This window comes from Stegostoma tigrinum, chromosome 32 (genome assembly GCF_030684315.1).
Source record: "Stegostoma tigrinum isolate sSteTig4 chromosome 32, sSteTig4.hap1, whole genome shotgun sequence".
Lineage (NCBI taxonomy): Eukaryota > Metazoa > Chordata > Chondrichthyes > Orectolobiformes > Stegostomatidae > Stegostoma > Stegostoma tigrinum.
This window is the reverse complement of record NC_081385.1, coordinates 1,951,972-1,967,786: the sequence shown is the minus strand read 5'-3', so window position 1 is coordinate 1,967,786 and position 15,815 is coordinate 1,951,972. Positions and strand designations below refer to the sequence as shown.

Genomic DNA, 15,815 nt, shown 5'->3' with positions numbered 1-15,815 from the left:
AGAAAAGGAGGTTATGTGGTTGCTATTAGGCCAACTTCTTATGACCAAACTTTTATTGAATTCAAGTTTCACCATCTGGTTCCAAAGCTGCTGAAACTGCAGATTGGTAAGTAAGTGTTAACTAGGCTCTCGTTTTTGAGTGAATTTGGAATAGGTTTGAGATTATGAAACTCCTCATGATTAACCAACAATCCGTTCTCTTTTTCGAAAAGGACAAGATTATTGGTTATAAAGGCTTGTGGTTTAACTCCAATTTTTTGGTTCGTTTCTATATATGTTGATTTTTGTATATCATTCGAGTTCAATTAATATCAAGAGTGCATTGGTAATTATTTTCCAGTAGTTCCATTGTTTTAATTAATAGGCCTTATGAAGTAGGGACAAGATTAGATTGTTTGGCTCCTTGAACCTGCTCTGCGATTTAGTAAATAATGGCTCCACCAACATTCCTCATGTTTACTTTTTTTACCCTTTCCCATAACTATTAATTCCCCTACTGATCAAAAAATCTATCTCTGGTTCAAATGTATGCAAGGATTTTTCCCCACAGCTCTCTATGGCAAGGATTCCAAAGACACTCCACCCCAAGAGAGAAGAACTGCCTCTCCATCGCAGACTTAAATTGGTGTCCCTTTATTCTGAAACTATATTCTTTGGACCTAGATTCTCCCATGAGCAAAAACATCATCTCAGCAATTACCCCTTAAGAATTCTATATATTTCAGTGAGATCGCTTTTCATCCTTCTAAACTCCAGTGAGTAGGATCCCAACCAGTTTAACCTTTGATCATAAGACAATCCCTCCATACTGAGGATCATCCCAGTGAATCTTCTGTGAGTTGCCTCCATTAAAATGAAAGCATTCCTTAAATAAGGGACCAAAACAACTTACAGTACTCCAGATATGGCCTCAACAAGTTCCTTGTACAGTTGTGGTAAGAATTCCCTATTCTTATACTCCAACCCCCTCGAAATAAGGAACAATATTCCATTACCCTTCCTGACTACCTGCTGTACCTGCATGCGAGCTTTGTGTTTTGTACATTAGTACTTCCATCTGTATATTGATCTGTAACACTGGCATATTTATTAACTCATTTGGAATGAGAAAAACAGGATCCTGTATATGATGTATTAGTTAGCTGAAAATTAGTGGTATTCAGCTGGTCTGCACCATTTTGTGTCAATCTGTATAGAGCTGTGTCACTGAGTGGCCTTATAGAGCAGGTTTGGTGACCTAAAAGGTCACTAGACTATTAATTATCACTAGTGGTACTATCACTAGACTGTTGATCCAGAGCCCTAAGTAGAGTTCTGGGGACCAGGGTTTGAGTCTCTCCATGGACGATGGTGGAATTTGCATTCAGTAAAAACTTGGAATTGAGTTGTATTGTTGATAAAACTCATCTAGTTCACAGATTGCCTTATTTGGTTTGGCCTATGTATAACTCCAGACCTAATGTAGTTGACTCCTAACTATCCTCTAGGCAATTGAGGATGGGCAGTAAATGCTGCAACAGCCTGTGATGCTGCCATCCTGTGAATGAATGAAAAGTCGTCAGACCTTTTATGGACTTCCTTTTAAGTTTGGTGGTTTTAAGGCTTACATTTTTAAGAGATTGGGGAAGATTTAGATAGGGAAGTGCTTTCTTGACATTGCAATGTACGGTTTGATCCAGCCATTGTCAGTTAGCCGTTCTTCTCCAGATAAGCAATAGCTTTGATCCCAGCTGCCCTTTATAATTCCATATCTTTTTACTTAGCTTAGACAGATAATTGAAGGGAAGCAGTTTGAGAAATTGATATATTTCTATGGTATAGTCTCTGTTTTAGTCACTTAAATCTTTCATAGCAAATATTATCGGTACTGCTTTCTAAAACTTAAGTGGTTTGAGAATGTAACTCATTTGCACTGTTGTGTTCACTTCCCTTTTGCTAACTAGGGAAGTATAAAAAGTGGAAGTGTAACTTTGACTCATTTTCTTATCTGGTGGCTTGTCCTGTCAGCCACTTCCCCAATGGTGGAACCAGGGTTAAAGTTTGTTTCTACTTGTCTTTCTTTCAAACAGAAGTTGTTCAGTTAGTTATTTGGAATTTTTTAAAATCTAAAGATGGTGATCTGTACTAGAGTAAAGTTTTTATAGGTGTCAGTCATGCTCCTGTGTTGGTGTGTGAATATTCTGTGTAAATTGACGCAATAATTCAGCAAACCAATTAATTCAGTCAGAAGTTGCACAACACCAACTTATAGATAAATAAGTTTATTTGAAATCACAAACTTTTGGAGTTCTGCTCCTTTGTCAGGTGAAGTGACTTGTGATTTCAAATAAACCTGTTGGTTTACAACCTGGTGTTCTGTGACTTCTGACTTTGTCTACCCCAGTCCAACACCGGCACCTCCACATCACAATTATTTCTGATCAGTACATCCTAATAAATGGGAGTTGGAGTAGGCCCTTTGTTCCATTGAGATTACTCTGCCCTTTAGTCAGATCATGACTGAGCTGGTTCTGGCCTTAACTCTGCCTGTGCCCCATAACCATTTTATTTCCTTGTTGATCAAAAATCTTTCTAACTTGATCCTGAAGACATTCAATGGCTGCCTCCACCCTCTGAAACAGAATTTGAAAGACTAAGAGAAGACATTTCTCCTCATACACTGTCTTTAAATGAGAGACCCCTTATTTTCAAACTGTGGCTCCTAATTCTAGATTCCCGTTAGAGATCTCTCTACATCCCAACAGCATAAAAAACATAACAGCATAATTTTACATGCACTTCAGATCTGAAGGAGTCAAATTGGACTCAATGTTAACTTTGTTTCTCTTTCCACAGATGCCTGCAGATCTGTTTGTCCGGTGCTTTGTGTTTTTAAGAACTTTAACTTTCATGGAAGGCTCATTGTATTCCATAATTGCTTTAAACTAATAGAATTATGACCATCAGTCCCAAAGTATTCTCCTACTAACACTTCGGTAACTTGCGCTGCCTTACTCCCCAAGAGAAGGTCAAGTTTTGTTCCTTCTCCAGTAGGAACATTTACATATTGAAGAAAGTTTTCTTGAACAAGTTTAATAAATTCCTCCTCATCCAGTTGTTTAGAACTATGGCAGTCCCAATCAATGTTTTGTACTATTAGAACTCTATGATCCTTACGTATATCTGAGATCTCTGTACATATTTGCTACACATTTTGCCCTGGACTATTGGAACCCCATATTTCAATCCCATAAAGGTGATTGTCCCTTTCTTATTTCTAATTTCTACCCATATAGTTTCACTGAACAATCCCTGAGAAATATCCTCTCTAATTACAGTAGTAACGCTTTTCTTAAAGAAAGCCACAACCCCCCCTTCTCACTTGCCTCCCTTTCTATCCGTTCTACTGCATCTAAAACCAGAAACATCGAGCTGCCAGTCCTATCCTTCCTTCAGCCAAGTTTCTGGAATAGCTTTGATGTTCAAATCCATATTCCATACATGCCCTGAGTTCATCAGCCTTACCTGATATAAATGCAGTTTGTTTCTCCAGAATTAACTCGTGCTTTCATCTGCTTTTTCTAATTAACATGCTCTTTTCTGATTCCGAGCCATCCTCATCTGTCTTTCTGCATTCTCCGTTACTTAGACAGGACCCCTATTTCCATCACCACCCCCAGGCTCCATGCACGACGCATACATGTGCGCTAATGGCTCCGAAAATAGAACTAGTAAATCTCTCTTGCCAGGGTATTGATCCCTTTGGAGTTCAGCTGAAATCTATTCCTTTTGAACAGGTCTTTTCTGGCCCAGAAGAGATACTAATGAATCAAAAGTCTGAATCCTTGCACATTGTACCACCTCTTTAGCCATTGATTTTCTGCCCTACCTTATTATTCCTACTCTTATTAGAACAGGGCACCAGAAGTAGACTGGAGATTACAAGCTTTTGAGGCTGTTCTTTTTAATTTTTTTTTAACCTAACCCCTCATATTCACTCTGCAAAGCCTTACCCCCTGATAGACCTCTGGTACCTTTGGGGAAGTCTTGCTCAGCTTCAATCTAACACCAATAGTAGATCTCTGGTTATGGTGATATAGGATTAAGCAAACTCTTGTCGCGTAATTATCCAAGAAATAATACAGATTGGACAGTGTGAAATTAGATTCACTTGAATGATAGGTTAGGACATAGTTGGGCCATTGTCGTTTTTGGGATTCATATTTTTGGAAGAATCAAATAAAAAATGGTAGTAGATATGGGGCATACAGCCATTTGAACATCCTTCACCATTTAATAAGATCATGCCTGACCTATTTAAATTCCACTTACATCCATTATCCATGAACCTGAAAGTGTCTAGATCTTTTTCTAGAATGTACTCAAAATCTGAAGAACCTCATGCTTTCTCGAAGTAATGTTTCCTCATAGGACAAATCCTCATTCAGGAATCGGTTCACTGAATCTCAGATGCAACTGTGTGCTTCCTTTTATAGGAAGGAAAGAAAAGTATGTAATACTTCAAGTCATTAGGTGTAAGAAACTGGACTTTACTCTGGTGAAAAGAGAATAAAAGAAGTGAGTTAAATCTGATGTCTTAATATAAATAGGAAAGAACAATTTGAACCAATTAACAGTTCGGTAACCTGAGAGCATGCGTCAGGGCTTCCTGAAGTAGGGGCCAGGAACTTGAGGGCTGCGTCCTCTGAGGCAGCAGTGACTGCCGTGGCAATTTGAGTTGTATCAACCTTATCCTGAACTAAAAGAGACTACTGGTTAATAGCTAAACATAGGTGTGAGAAACAAACAAGAACAGAAATTGTTGGAGAAATTTAGCAGTTCTGGCAACATCTGTGGAGAAAAAAGAGAATTAACATTTCAAGTCCTGTAACCCTCCTTCAGAAATGAGCTTGTCTTAATGGGTTGAAACCTCCTTCCTTCTCTCCTGATTCTATTATAATAGAGCAAGGTGTGCATTTTTAAAATGATCTCCTCTTTCATTTGGTTAGGACAGAGCCTATTTTACTTTCTTTTGTCTGCCCTTTTCATTCTTTATTGATCGATTTTGTGTTTCGTTTGTTTTTACCCTTTAGGTGGTGAGACTGTGTCAGAATCCCAAAGTAGGGCTAAAGAACAGCCCTCCCTACATTCTGGATCTGTTGCCTGACACTTACCAGCACCTGCGCCTGATCCTGACTCGATATGAGGGAAAGATGGAAGTCCTTGGTGAGAATGAATATTTCAGAGTCTTCATGGAGAACCTGCTTAAGAAGACAAAACAGACCATTAGCCTTTTCAAAGAAGGGAAAGAGAAAATGTATGAGGAAACCTCACAGCCAAGGTGAGAGTTGATTTTGTTTCTATTCTGAATTTCGTAATGCTGCTGGTCGGATGTGATGGCATAACAAACAACATAGTTGAAAGTGTATTTTAAGAGCTATTCACAAGTATATTATATATGTAACTTGCCAGTGTACAAAATTTGTAACCCAGAAATATAGTATTTGCACTGTCTAACTGTTTATACGTAACTATTGGGAGTCGGGGAGCTCAGTTGGCTGGACAGTTGGTTTGTGATGCGTAGTGAGATCAACAGAATGGATTTAATTCATACACTAGCTGATGTTGCCATGAAGGACTCTTCTTCTCGGGCTCTCCCTTTACCTGAGTTTTGGCAATCCTCAGTTTAAACTACCAGTTGTTTCTCCTTCCTTTAATGGAAAAGCAGCCCTTTGGTCTGGTAAGGCCAGGGTGAATTCACCTTTACGTTACCTAATTATACAGCAATTCTGGTATAAAGCACCATGCAAAGGTACCAAATTAACATAGGTAAAGTATAACATTTTCAAATGATTGAACACTCCTCTTTTTGCAATTAATGCGTCACAATTTATCTTTCAATGTTGGCGTTGGCAAAGCCAAAGAACTGATAATTTCTTTCAGAAAGAAAGGAGGAGAACACACCCCTATCTACATCAACGGAACTGTGGTTGAGGGGGTGAACAGCATCAAATTCCTCAGTGACGATAACTGCCGACCTGCTTCGGACTTCCCATGTAAATGCGACAGTCAAGAAGGCACAATGTCCATAAGATCCCTCACCAACTTCTACAGATGCTTTATTGAAAGTATGTTGTTCAGGTGCACAATGGCCTGGTACGGCAACTCCTTTGCCTAGGCCTGTAAGAAACTATAGAAGGTGGTGTGTACAGCCTAGACCATCACGGAAGCCAACCTTCCATGGACTCTATTTTCATGGCTTGCTGCTGTGGGAAGACAATGATCATCATCAAAGACCCAATGCACTCTGGTAATGACCTCCTACAACCTCTTCCGTCAGGCAGAAGGTACACAAGCCGAAATATGTGCACCAGCAGGTTCAGGAACAGCTCTTTCTGGCTGTTATCAGACTGTTGAGTGGACTCTAGCCTCAAATAATGTAACCTGTATGCTTCTAAGTGTTTTTGATCTGTACTTCCTTTGATTGCTGTGATCTGCTTGTACCACTTCTAAACCAAGCTTTTCACTGTATTTTGATGGACGTGATAAATTCAAAATCATATCTGACCGGATTAGTTAACAACTGAGTGTGTACTGGATGCATGATGTGATTCAGTACACTTGGTTGCTTTTAGATTTTAGCATGAAAATTGAGAAAATAGTGGAAAATGGCGCCTAGAGTAGAGCTGAAACTTGGAGCTTGTACCTTGGCTATCTTTGGAATGATGGCAGTGGTCTTGAATTTTTTTTTCCTGAATTGTCTGGTTATCCTGAGGCTAGTCTGAGTCTTATATTCAAACAATTTATTTATTTAGCCAACTTAACAACAAGCTCTTAAAATTAGTCAAACTCTTAAAGACTCACACAGCTCCCAAAAAACTTATGGCTCGATAATTATCCTGCCATGTGAAAGCAAGTTTCTACGCGGACTTGTATCTTTGTGCATTTGCTCTCTTCAGCTCCAACCCTCCCTTCTATTTCAGATTGATGTTGTGTCCCTCTCTCTTGCACTGTGTTCCCACTTCAAGCTGTTGAATGCTATCCTTCCTACCCAGTTAAGGTGGCATTCTTCTTCCCATTTATCTCTCCACTTGATGTAGGAAGTCTCTCTCCCACTTGTTTTGTTCTGGACCTTTCTCATCCTACCTGCAAGTGATTTCGCAGCTTTTATCTTCACCCTCCCTCCCCCAACTGAATATCTAACTGTCCTTCATTCCTGCATTTTCCCATTTCATTGTAATAGCACCTTTTAATCCTTTAGTTTCTGGTATCCTTAAATGTGCTTCTGTCTACAGCATTCTGAAGCTGCAAAAGCTACTGTGAATTTTGGGGACAGCACGGAGTGCAAGCCCAAAATAACAAGTGATACCTAAGAATCAGATTGGCAGGTGAGCACAGTCCTCCGATGTTTGCTGAGGCACACTGAGTATCGTTAATGTGAAAGGCTCCTAGGTTATTTGAATGTAATTGTTTGGTTCAGGGTGAAGGATCAACAGCTTAAAATAAGCAAAAGCCTAGACCAAGAAATGCTGGCACAGAATTGGTTAAAGTGCCTTGAGATGTTTTCCTACATTAAATGCTGTACACTAACACAAGTTGTTGCTATGGTATTGGTGTTTTGTTGACCTAAAAGTAATATAAGTCATATCGTTATGTGTAATCTTTCACTGAGGGAAAGTGGTAAAAGGTTCTGGTTATATGTAGATTTTGAAATGGTTTTTATTTAGAATATATTTGCAACAAGATGTTTGAACCCATTCCTACTTCTCCATTGTATAACATGTTAGTGTCAATGTCCTTTTATAAACGTAGAATTTTTAAGGTAGAATAATTGTACTGATTTGATAAGACAGACTTGTATTACTGTGGTAACCAAAAAAGAATTGGAGCATTCACCACGGTTCAGCTGGTATCACTGTTGCCCCTTGAGTTAAAAGGTTGTGGGCTCAAGTTATATACTAAAACTTGAATATCAGCCTAGATCATTGTGCTCACCTCAGTGCTGAATGAGTGCTGCACTTTGGCAAGTACTGTCCTTCAAATGAGATGTTAGCCCAAGACCTAGTCCACCTTCTAAGGTGATGTAAAAGATCCCGTGCTGCTAGTTTGAAAAAGAACAGTGGACTAGTGTTCTAGCTAACAGTAACGCCTCAAGCAGCATTACAAAAAGCAGATTGTGCCTGTTATCATATAGTAGGATTTTGCTTTGTGTAAATTAGCTGCTGATTTTCCTGCATTCCAAAAGCATCTACATTTAAAAAGTACTTTCTTCAGTGTAAAACGCTTTGGAAATTTGAAATTGTGAAACATTTTGAATATTTTTTATGTCCCTGGCCCAATTCATAATAGTATCGCATCACAATTTTATAAAAATAACCTCCTATAAGATGAAGTAGTGTCTGTGGCAATACTTAATAGTTTTAAAATTGTATATGAAAAGTAAATGGAAGATAAGAGAGAATAACGTTGAAACCCATTTTGTTCATATCACCTTTTCCTTTTTTTATCAGGATGTTCTAATGAATCTGTAAGCTCATGAAAAAGAATCTTTTGTATTGGGTCCAGTCTTCCCTTATGTGGAAGTATTTCTTGTAAAAAGCCATAACAAGTTTGCAACTTGCATATTTTGGCCATTTTATTAGCACCAGCAATCTCACGAACAAGCATATCAAAATGTTTTTTTTTTCACAAACTTGGGGGTGATGCCAAATCCCTGAGTTTTTGATATCAAATTTTGAAAAAGAAGCAAATATTCCTCAGTATTTTTGTTAATTCAGTTTCCAAGTCAGAATTATTGAAGGAAAGCTAGAGACAGTATTGCTTGTAGTTTGAGGATTCAGTCTGGTAATTGAACCATTCAGTTAAGTTGTGTAATTTTGCAGTATTTAACTCTTGAGTTTGTTTACGTTTGTTTCTTCAGTCTTCATCCTAATTTATGGTACTGTTTGTCTCCCCTCCCTCCCAGACATTATCTGCAACCCGAAATGTATTGTGGCTACAATAAACAAAACCTTATTTGAATTGTTGGAAACTTGGTCATAAATTTCAGTAACCTTTCAAACTTTAGGTAAATTATTACCGATTATTAATACATAGGTAAACAAAGTAGATTGGTCTCAGTGTTATGATTGGTGATTTCACTCAGATTGTAATCTGTATACCTAAATGGTGGAGTCCTTGAATGTTTTAGTTTTTAGAAGGTGATAGAACACTTTTTTAAGTTGCTGCCATGGTGTTATATCTCTTTTTATTCGTGTCTGGAATGAATGGATGACAAAACCAGGAATGAAAGTTGTGTTTTTGAACATTTTTACGTTTTACTGATCTTGTATTTCATCAGTGTTTGTGTAGACACTTTTTTTTAGGAGAGGAAGACAATCTTTGGGTGACTGAAGTTTACATGTTGAGCAGGAAGGAAGTTCAATTTCAAAAGTGCCTTGACAGTATGATTTCTTTTGAGGCTTTAATATGATTGACATTTTTAATGCATTAGAGTTTCTCTGCACAGAGATTGTGACAGTCATAAGTTTGAGAGTGGTAGCTTGTCACAATGACTTGGCACAGTAATGAATTAAATCAATGAGGTGTTGATGATCAGTGCCATCATTTAGTGATTTATATAGTTTTTGATTCGTTCTCTTTTTGGAGTGAAAGTAATCTGATTTTAAAATTAATGATCCTGATCTGCTAAGCATGGATGAACAGTTGTTTTACAGTTTTCAAATGGGCAATGACTAATAAATATCTTTTGAGCGCAGTCACATTTTTGGGAAATATCCTGTGCCTTGGGCTGCTTTTAAATCCAGGCTATTCTCATTCAAAGTATAATGTTACAAAATTTGCAGTAATATTCTTAGGGCTAATATTTTCTAGAATGGCTCCTTCATTGGAACATGGGTAACCAGTACATTCTGTTACTGCAGATTCATTCAGACACCATACAAAATCTCATCTGTGCTGTAGGTTTGAAAACAGCCTTGAATGGGGTTGGGGGTTGCTTAAAAAGTGTTGAAATGGCTGAAATCTTTTCCGTCTCACAGTTGCAACTACTTCTTTAACAAGCAAGTTTACTTTGAGATTACTTCAGGAAGTGTATTCACTGAATAACTGAGCCAGGTTCAATCACTGACCAATGTTGAGTTAGCTATTCTGAATTATGCCACAATAAGGAGTGCTGCAATTAGTGATAATTTACTACTGGCACAGAAAAGAGAAACTGGTCAAGGGGCCCCCCTCTGGCCACGACCCAGTATCATCTGTTGGACGTGTGTGTGAATTTTGAGGAAATATATTTAGATTTGGTTATGATACTTATGCCGAGGGGAGGGGAGAATATTCTGGAAAACCTCATTTCTTAATGCACTTCTGGTTTGAGGTATTTAGAGGTGCTTGTTGAACCATTTCGAAGCAATGTTGAATTATAGAATTATCTTCTGCACGGAAAGAGGCCAATTAAGCCTTGTGTTTCTGCCATTTGAAAAGTTAGTTCCCCATTCTAACTCTTAGTCTGTAGTCCTGTACGCACCTTACATGTTTTTCTAAATTTTTTTAAAAAATGCATTGAATGTTTCTGCCATCATCGTCTGTTCTAACTGAATGTCAAGCCACACCATCGTCCAGTTGAAAAGCTACTTCTCGACTCTTTTAGTGTTTTTACCAATTACTCTGAATCCTTGTCCCTGGTTATTGACTTAGCTGACAGAAATAGTTCCCTATATTCACTCCATCAAAGCACTCTCAATTTTTTCACATCTTAATTGAATGTCACCACACCACAGCTTCCTCTGTTCCATTTTCTCCAATCTTTCATTGTAACTAGGGTTTTCCATTCCTGACAAAATTCTGTGTTTTCTGTCATGAGTTCACATGAACTCTAATGAACTCTCATCCTTTATATTCTCAGAATCTTAATATTTATTGTGTTTTCTTTTTCTGTTTTGCTCTTCTCAAATGAATTGCCATGTAAGGCAGATGAACTCCGGGCATGGTTGGGAACACGTGACTGGAGTATCATAGTGATTATAGAGATGTGACTTAGGGGTGACAGAACTGACAGCTTAATGTTCCAGGGTGTAGATGCTATAGGAAAGATAGGGAGCCAAAAAAGGAGGAGGAGTGACATTCTTGATTAGGGATAAGATTTACGGCTGTACTTAGGGAGGACATTCTTGGGAATACATCCAGGTAAGTTATTTGGGTGAAACTGAGAAATAGAAAAGGGATGATCACCTTATTGAGATTGTACTATAGACCCCCTCAATAGTCAGCGGGAAATTGAGAAACAAATTTATAAGGAAATCTCAGCTATCTGTAAGAACACTGGGGGACTGTAATTTTCCAAATATAGACTGGGACTTGCATAGCATTAAGGGCTTAGAGGGAGTGGAATTTAAGTGTGTACTAGAAAACTTTCTGATCAGTGTGTGGATGTACCTACAAGAGAAGGTGCAAAACTTGACCTCCTCTTGGGAAATGAGGCAGGGCAAGTGACTGAAGTGTCAATGGGGCAGCACATTGGGGCCAGTGACCATAATTGTATTAGTTTTAAAATATTGATGGGAAAGGATAGACTGGATCTAAAAGTTAAATTTTTAAATTTAAGGGAGGCTAATTTTGGTATTAGGCAAGAACGTTCAAAAGTTCATGGGGAGAGGGGTTAGCATTTGCAGGTAAAGGGACAGCTGGAAAAAGGGAAGTCTTCCAAAAAGTCTTCTCATGAGAGCCCAGAGACACTGTGTTCCTGTTAGGGTGAAGGGCAAAGCTGATAGTTGTAGGGAATGCTGGATGATTAGAGAAATTGATGTTTTGGTCAAGAATAAGAAGGAAGCATATGTCAGGTAGAGACAACAGAGATTGGGAATCCCTAGAAGAGTGTAAAGGCAGCATGAGTATTCTCAAAAGGAAAATTAGGAGGTCAAAAAGAAGACATGAAATAGTTTTGGCGCAGAAGGGTAAGGAGAATCCAAAGGGATTCTACAAAAACATTAAGGACAAAACAGGATCCCGTAAAGATCAGCAAGGCTGCCTATATGTGGAATTACAGGAGATGGGGGAGATACTAAGTGAGTATTTTGCATCACTGTTTACCATAGAGGAGTATATGGAAGATAGAAAACATGTGGAAATAAATAGCGACATCCTGAAAAATGTCCATATTACAGAGGAGGTGGTGCTGGATGTCTTAAAATGCATAAAAGTGGATAAATCCCTGAGACCTGATCAGATGTACCCTAGAACTCTAAGAAGCCAGGGAAGTGATTGCTGGGCCCCTTGCTGGGAGATTTGTATCATCCATAGCCAAAGGTGAGGTGCCGGAAGACTGCAGGTTGGTTAACATGGTGCCACGACACAAGAAAGATCGTAAGGAAAAGCCAGGGAACTATAGACCGGTGAGCCTGATGTTGGTGTTGGATAAATTGTTCAAGGGGATTTACATGTATTTGGAAAGGCAAGGCTTAATTAGGGATAGTCAACATCGCTTTGTGCACGGGAAACCCTGTCTCTCTGACTTAAGTTTTTTGAAGAAGTAACAAAGGATTGGTGACAGAATATGATGGTCATAATTTATATGGAATAAAGACTGAAAGAGCTGTGAATGCTGTAAGTCAGAAAAAGAAAACAAGTTTCTGGAAAAGCTTAGCAGGTCTGGCAGCATCTGTGAAGAAAAATCAGAGTTAATGTTTTGGGTCAGGTGACCCTTCCATGTGCTCTGTATGGACTTCAGGACATTCAAGGTTCCTCATGGTAGACTGGCTGTCAAGGTTAGATAGAACAGAGAGAACATAGAGCATTACAGCACAGTATAGGCCCTTCGGCCCTCGATGTTGCGCCGACTTGTGAAACCAATCTGAAGCCCATCTACCCACACTATTCCATTATCATCCATATGTTTATCCAATGACCATCTAAATGCCCTTAAAGTTGGTGAGTCTCGATCACAAGGAATAGATGGAAAATTAGCTATTTGGATACAGAACTAGCTCAAAGGTAGAAGACAGAGGGTGGTGGTGAGGGCAGTTTTCAGGGCTGTACAGAACGTTGGTGAGGCCATTTATGGAATACTACAGTTCTGGTCTCCCTGCTTTAAGAAGGATGTTGTGAAACTTGAAAGGGTTCGGAAAAGATTTATGAGGACGTTGAGTGTTGGAGGGGTTGAGATATAGGGAGATGCTGAATAGGCTGGGACGATTTTCTCTGGAGGGTTGGAGGATGAGGAGTGATCTTAGAGGTTATTAAAATCATCAGAGCATGGATAGAGTGAATAACCAAGGTATTTTCCCCAGGGTAATGGAGATCCAAAACTAGAGGGCATAGGATCAAGGTGAGAGGAGAAAGATTTAAAAGGGACCTAAGGGGCAACTTTTTCCACACAGAGGGTGGTGCATGTATGGAACAACTTGCCAGAGGAAGTTGTGGAGGCATTACAGTTACAACATTCAAAAGGCATCTGGATGGGTATATGAATAGGAAGGGTTTAGAGGGATATGGGCCAAATGCTGGCAAATGGGAATAGATTAATTCATGATATCTGGTCGCTTTAGATGAGTTGGACCCAAAGGGTCTGTTTCCGTGTTGTACAGCTGTAAGACCTTGCCCTTACACAGGACTGAATTCCATTTGCAATTTTTTGAACCCATTGAACCAGCCCATTTCATATCTTCCTGTATTCTACAGCTTTCTTCCTCACTTTGAGATGTCTAGAAGTAATATTGCAGTGGTAGGGGATTTAAGCTTTCCTACCACAGTATGAAACTTCAGAGGAGGTGGAATTTTTAAAATGGGTCTACTTTTTGTTTGTTATTTGCAAATTGTTTGGATGAGAAAATAGGAGGCATTGTTAGTAAATTTACAGATGGACACCAAAATTAGTGGTATGTTGGACAGTGAGAAAGGTTATCTAAGTTTACAAAGATCAATTGGTTCAATGGGCTGAGGAGTGGCAGATTGAGTTTAATCTAGATAAATAAGAGATATTGCATTTTGGTAAAGCAAACAAGGGCAGGACTTATGCGATTAATGATAGGGACCTGGGTATTATTGTAGAATAAAGACCTAGAGATTCAGGTACGTAATTCTTTGAGTCATTTGCGTCACGTGTAGACAAGGTGGTTAAGAATGTAGTTAGAACGTTTGTCTTCATTGCTCTGACCTTTGATTAGAGGAGTAGGGGTGTCACGTTAAGTTTATGCAGGATGGGGTGAGGCATCTTCTGGAGTAGCGTGCGCAATTCTGGTCAGCTCGCTTTAGGAAGGATATTAAATTAGACAAAGTTCTGAAAAGGTTTACCAGGATGTTGCTGGGAATGGAGGGTTTGAGTTATAAAAGAAGGCTGGGACTTCTTTGTATGGGAGCATAGGAAGTTGAAGGGTGACCTACAGAGGTTTAGAAAATCCTAATGGGCATATGTGAGGTGAGTAGCAAGGGTTTTTTCCCCTAGGATGGGGATTTTGAAACTAGGAGGCATTTTTTAAGGTGAGAATTTTTTAAAAAGGCCATGAGAGGCAACTCTTTTTTTAACGCAGAGTTCTTTGTGTGTGGAATGCACTACCAGAGTAAGTGGTGGATATGTTTAAAAGACATTCAGGTAAGTACATGAACAGGAAAGGTTTGGAGGCATAGGTCCAAATGCTAGCAAGTGAGATGAGTTTAGTTTGAAAGCATGGTTGATATTGACTAACTGGATCGAAGGTTTGGTGTTTGGTGTTTAAGACAGTATGTCTAAGGCCTTAGAGGCAGAGCAGTACTGGACTTAAGTTTTGGGAATGAAGCTGGAAAATGGTTGCATAATCGTTGGGAATAATTTCTCAGACAGCAGTCGTGACTCCATTGGATTCAAAATTATTATAGAAAGGGAGAAGGATGGGCCTGAAATTCCTGTTCTAAATGTGAGGAATGCTGATTTTATTAAGATCTGTTATGATTTGGCCAGAGTGGGCTGGGAGCAGACACTTTAAGATACATCTGTGTCCCACTGCTCTGATACAATAAAGAAGGAAATTGGGACAGGATGGGACCAAAGATAAAGGGTAGGACCAACATATCCGATGAACCCTGGATGTTAAGGAATCAAACAGGATTGAATAAAGAGAGCAAGGAAGGCTTATGGCAGATATTGAGGACTCGGAACAGCAGAAGTCCTGGAGTGCAAAGGGAAACTTAAAATGAAATCAGGAGAGCAAACAAGGGATATTTCTTTCCATAATAACATGAAATAAAGGCCATCCTGCTATTTTACAAGTATATTACAGATAAAAGGGTAGTTAAGAAAGAATAGAGCTCATTAAGGACCACACAGCTAATTTGTTTATGGAAGCAGTGGATGTAGGTAGTGTTCTAAATGAAAGCATTGTCCCTGTCATGAGTGAACAGGAATGCAATGTGGGTATAGAAATCAGGGAGAAGAATGGTGATATACTTCAAGAAATTGGCAAGAAACTTCAAGAAAGGAGGTTCTGTGTGGTCTAGCAGACATAGAACTAGATAAGACTCCAGGGCCATATGAAATGAATCCCAGGCTGTTGAGTGAACTAACTAATAGGCGGGAACTAACTATCATGTTCAATTCCCCTCAGGCCTGTCTTTCTGAAGAGGATTGGAGAACAGTAAATGTGGGACTGGTATTCAAGAATGGAGCAATGAATAACTCAGGCACCTGTAGGCCATTCAACCTAACCTTGGTGGTGGGGAAAATATTGGAAACAATACTGGGGACTTCAAGGTTTTTGGTGAAGTCTCATATGAGAGACTGATAGCAAAGGTCTCTGGGATCCAAGGAAATTGGCTAATTGGATTCATGATTGACTGCAGGAAGCAGAGGGTGTTGGTCAGTGGGTGTT

At 39.1% G+C, this 15,815-nt stretch overlaps 1 protein-coding gene across 2 annotated transcripts in view; it reads left to right on the top strand.

Moving 5' to 3' along the window:
- The window catches only part of cbl (Cbl proto-oncogene, E3 ubiquitin protein ligase), a 231,069-nt gene that overhangs the window by 35,071 nt on the left and 180,183 nt on the right, over positions 1-15,815 (top strand). For both annotated transcript variants that reach the window (XM_048562034.2, XM_048562032.2), the window contains exon 2: positions 5,073-5,320. In XM_048562034.2, coding sequence (XP_048417991.1) covers positions 5,073-5,320 — 248 coding nt within the window. The remainder of the gene's footprint in view (positions 1-5,072; positions 5,321-15,815) is intronic.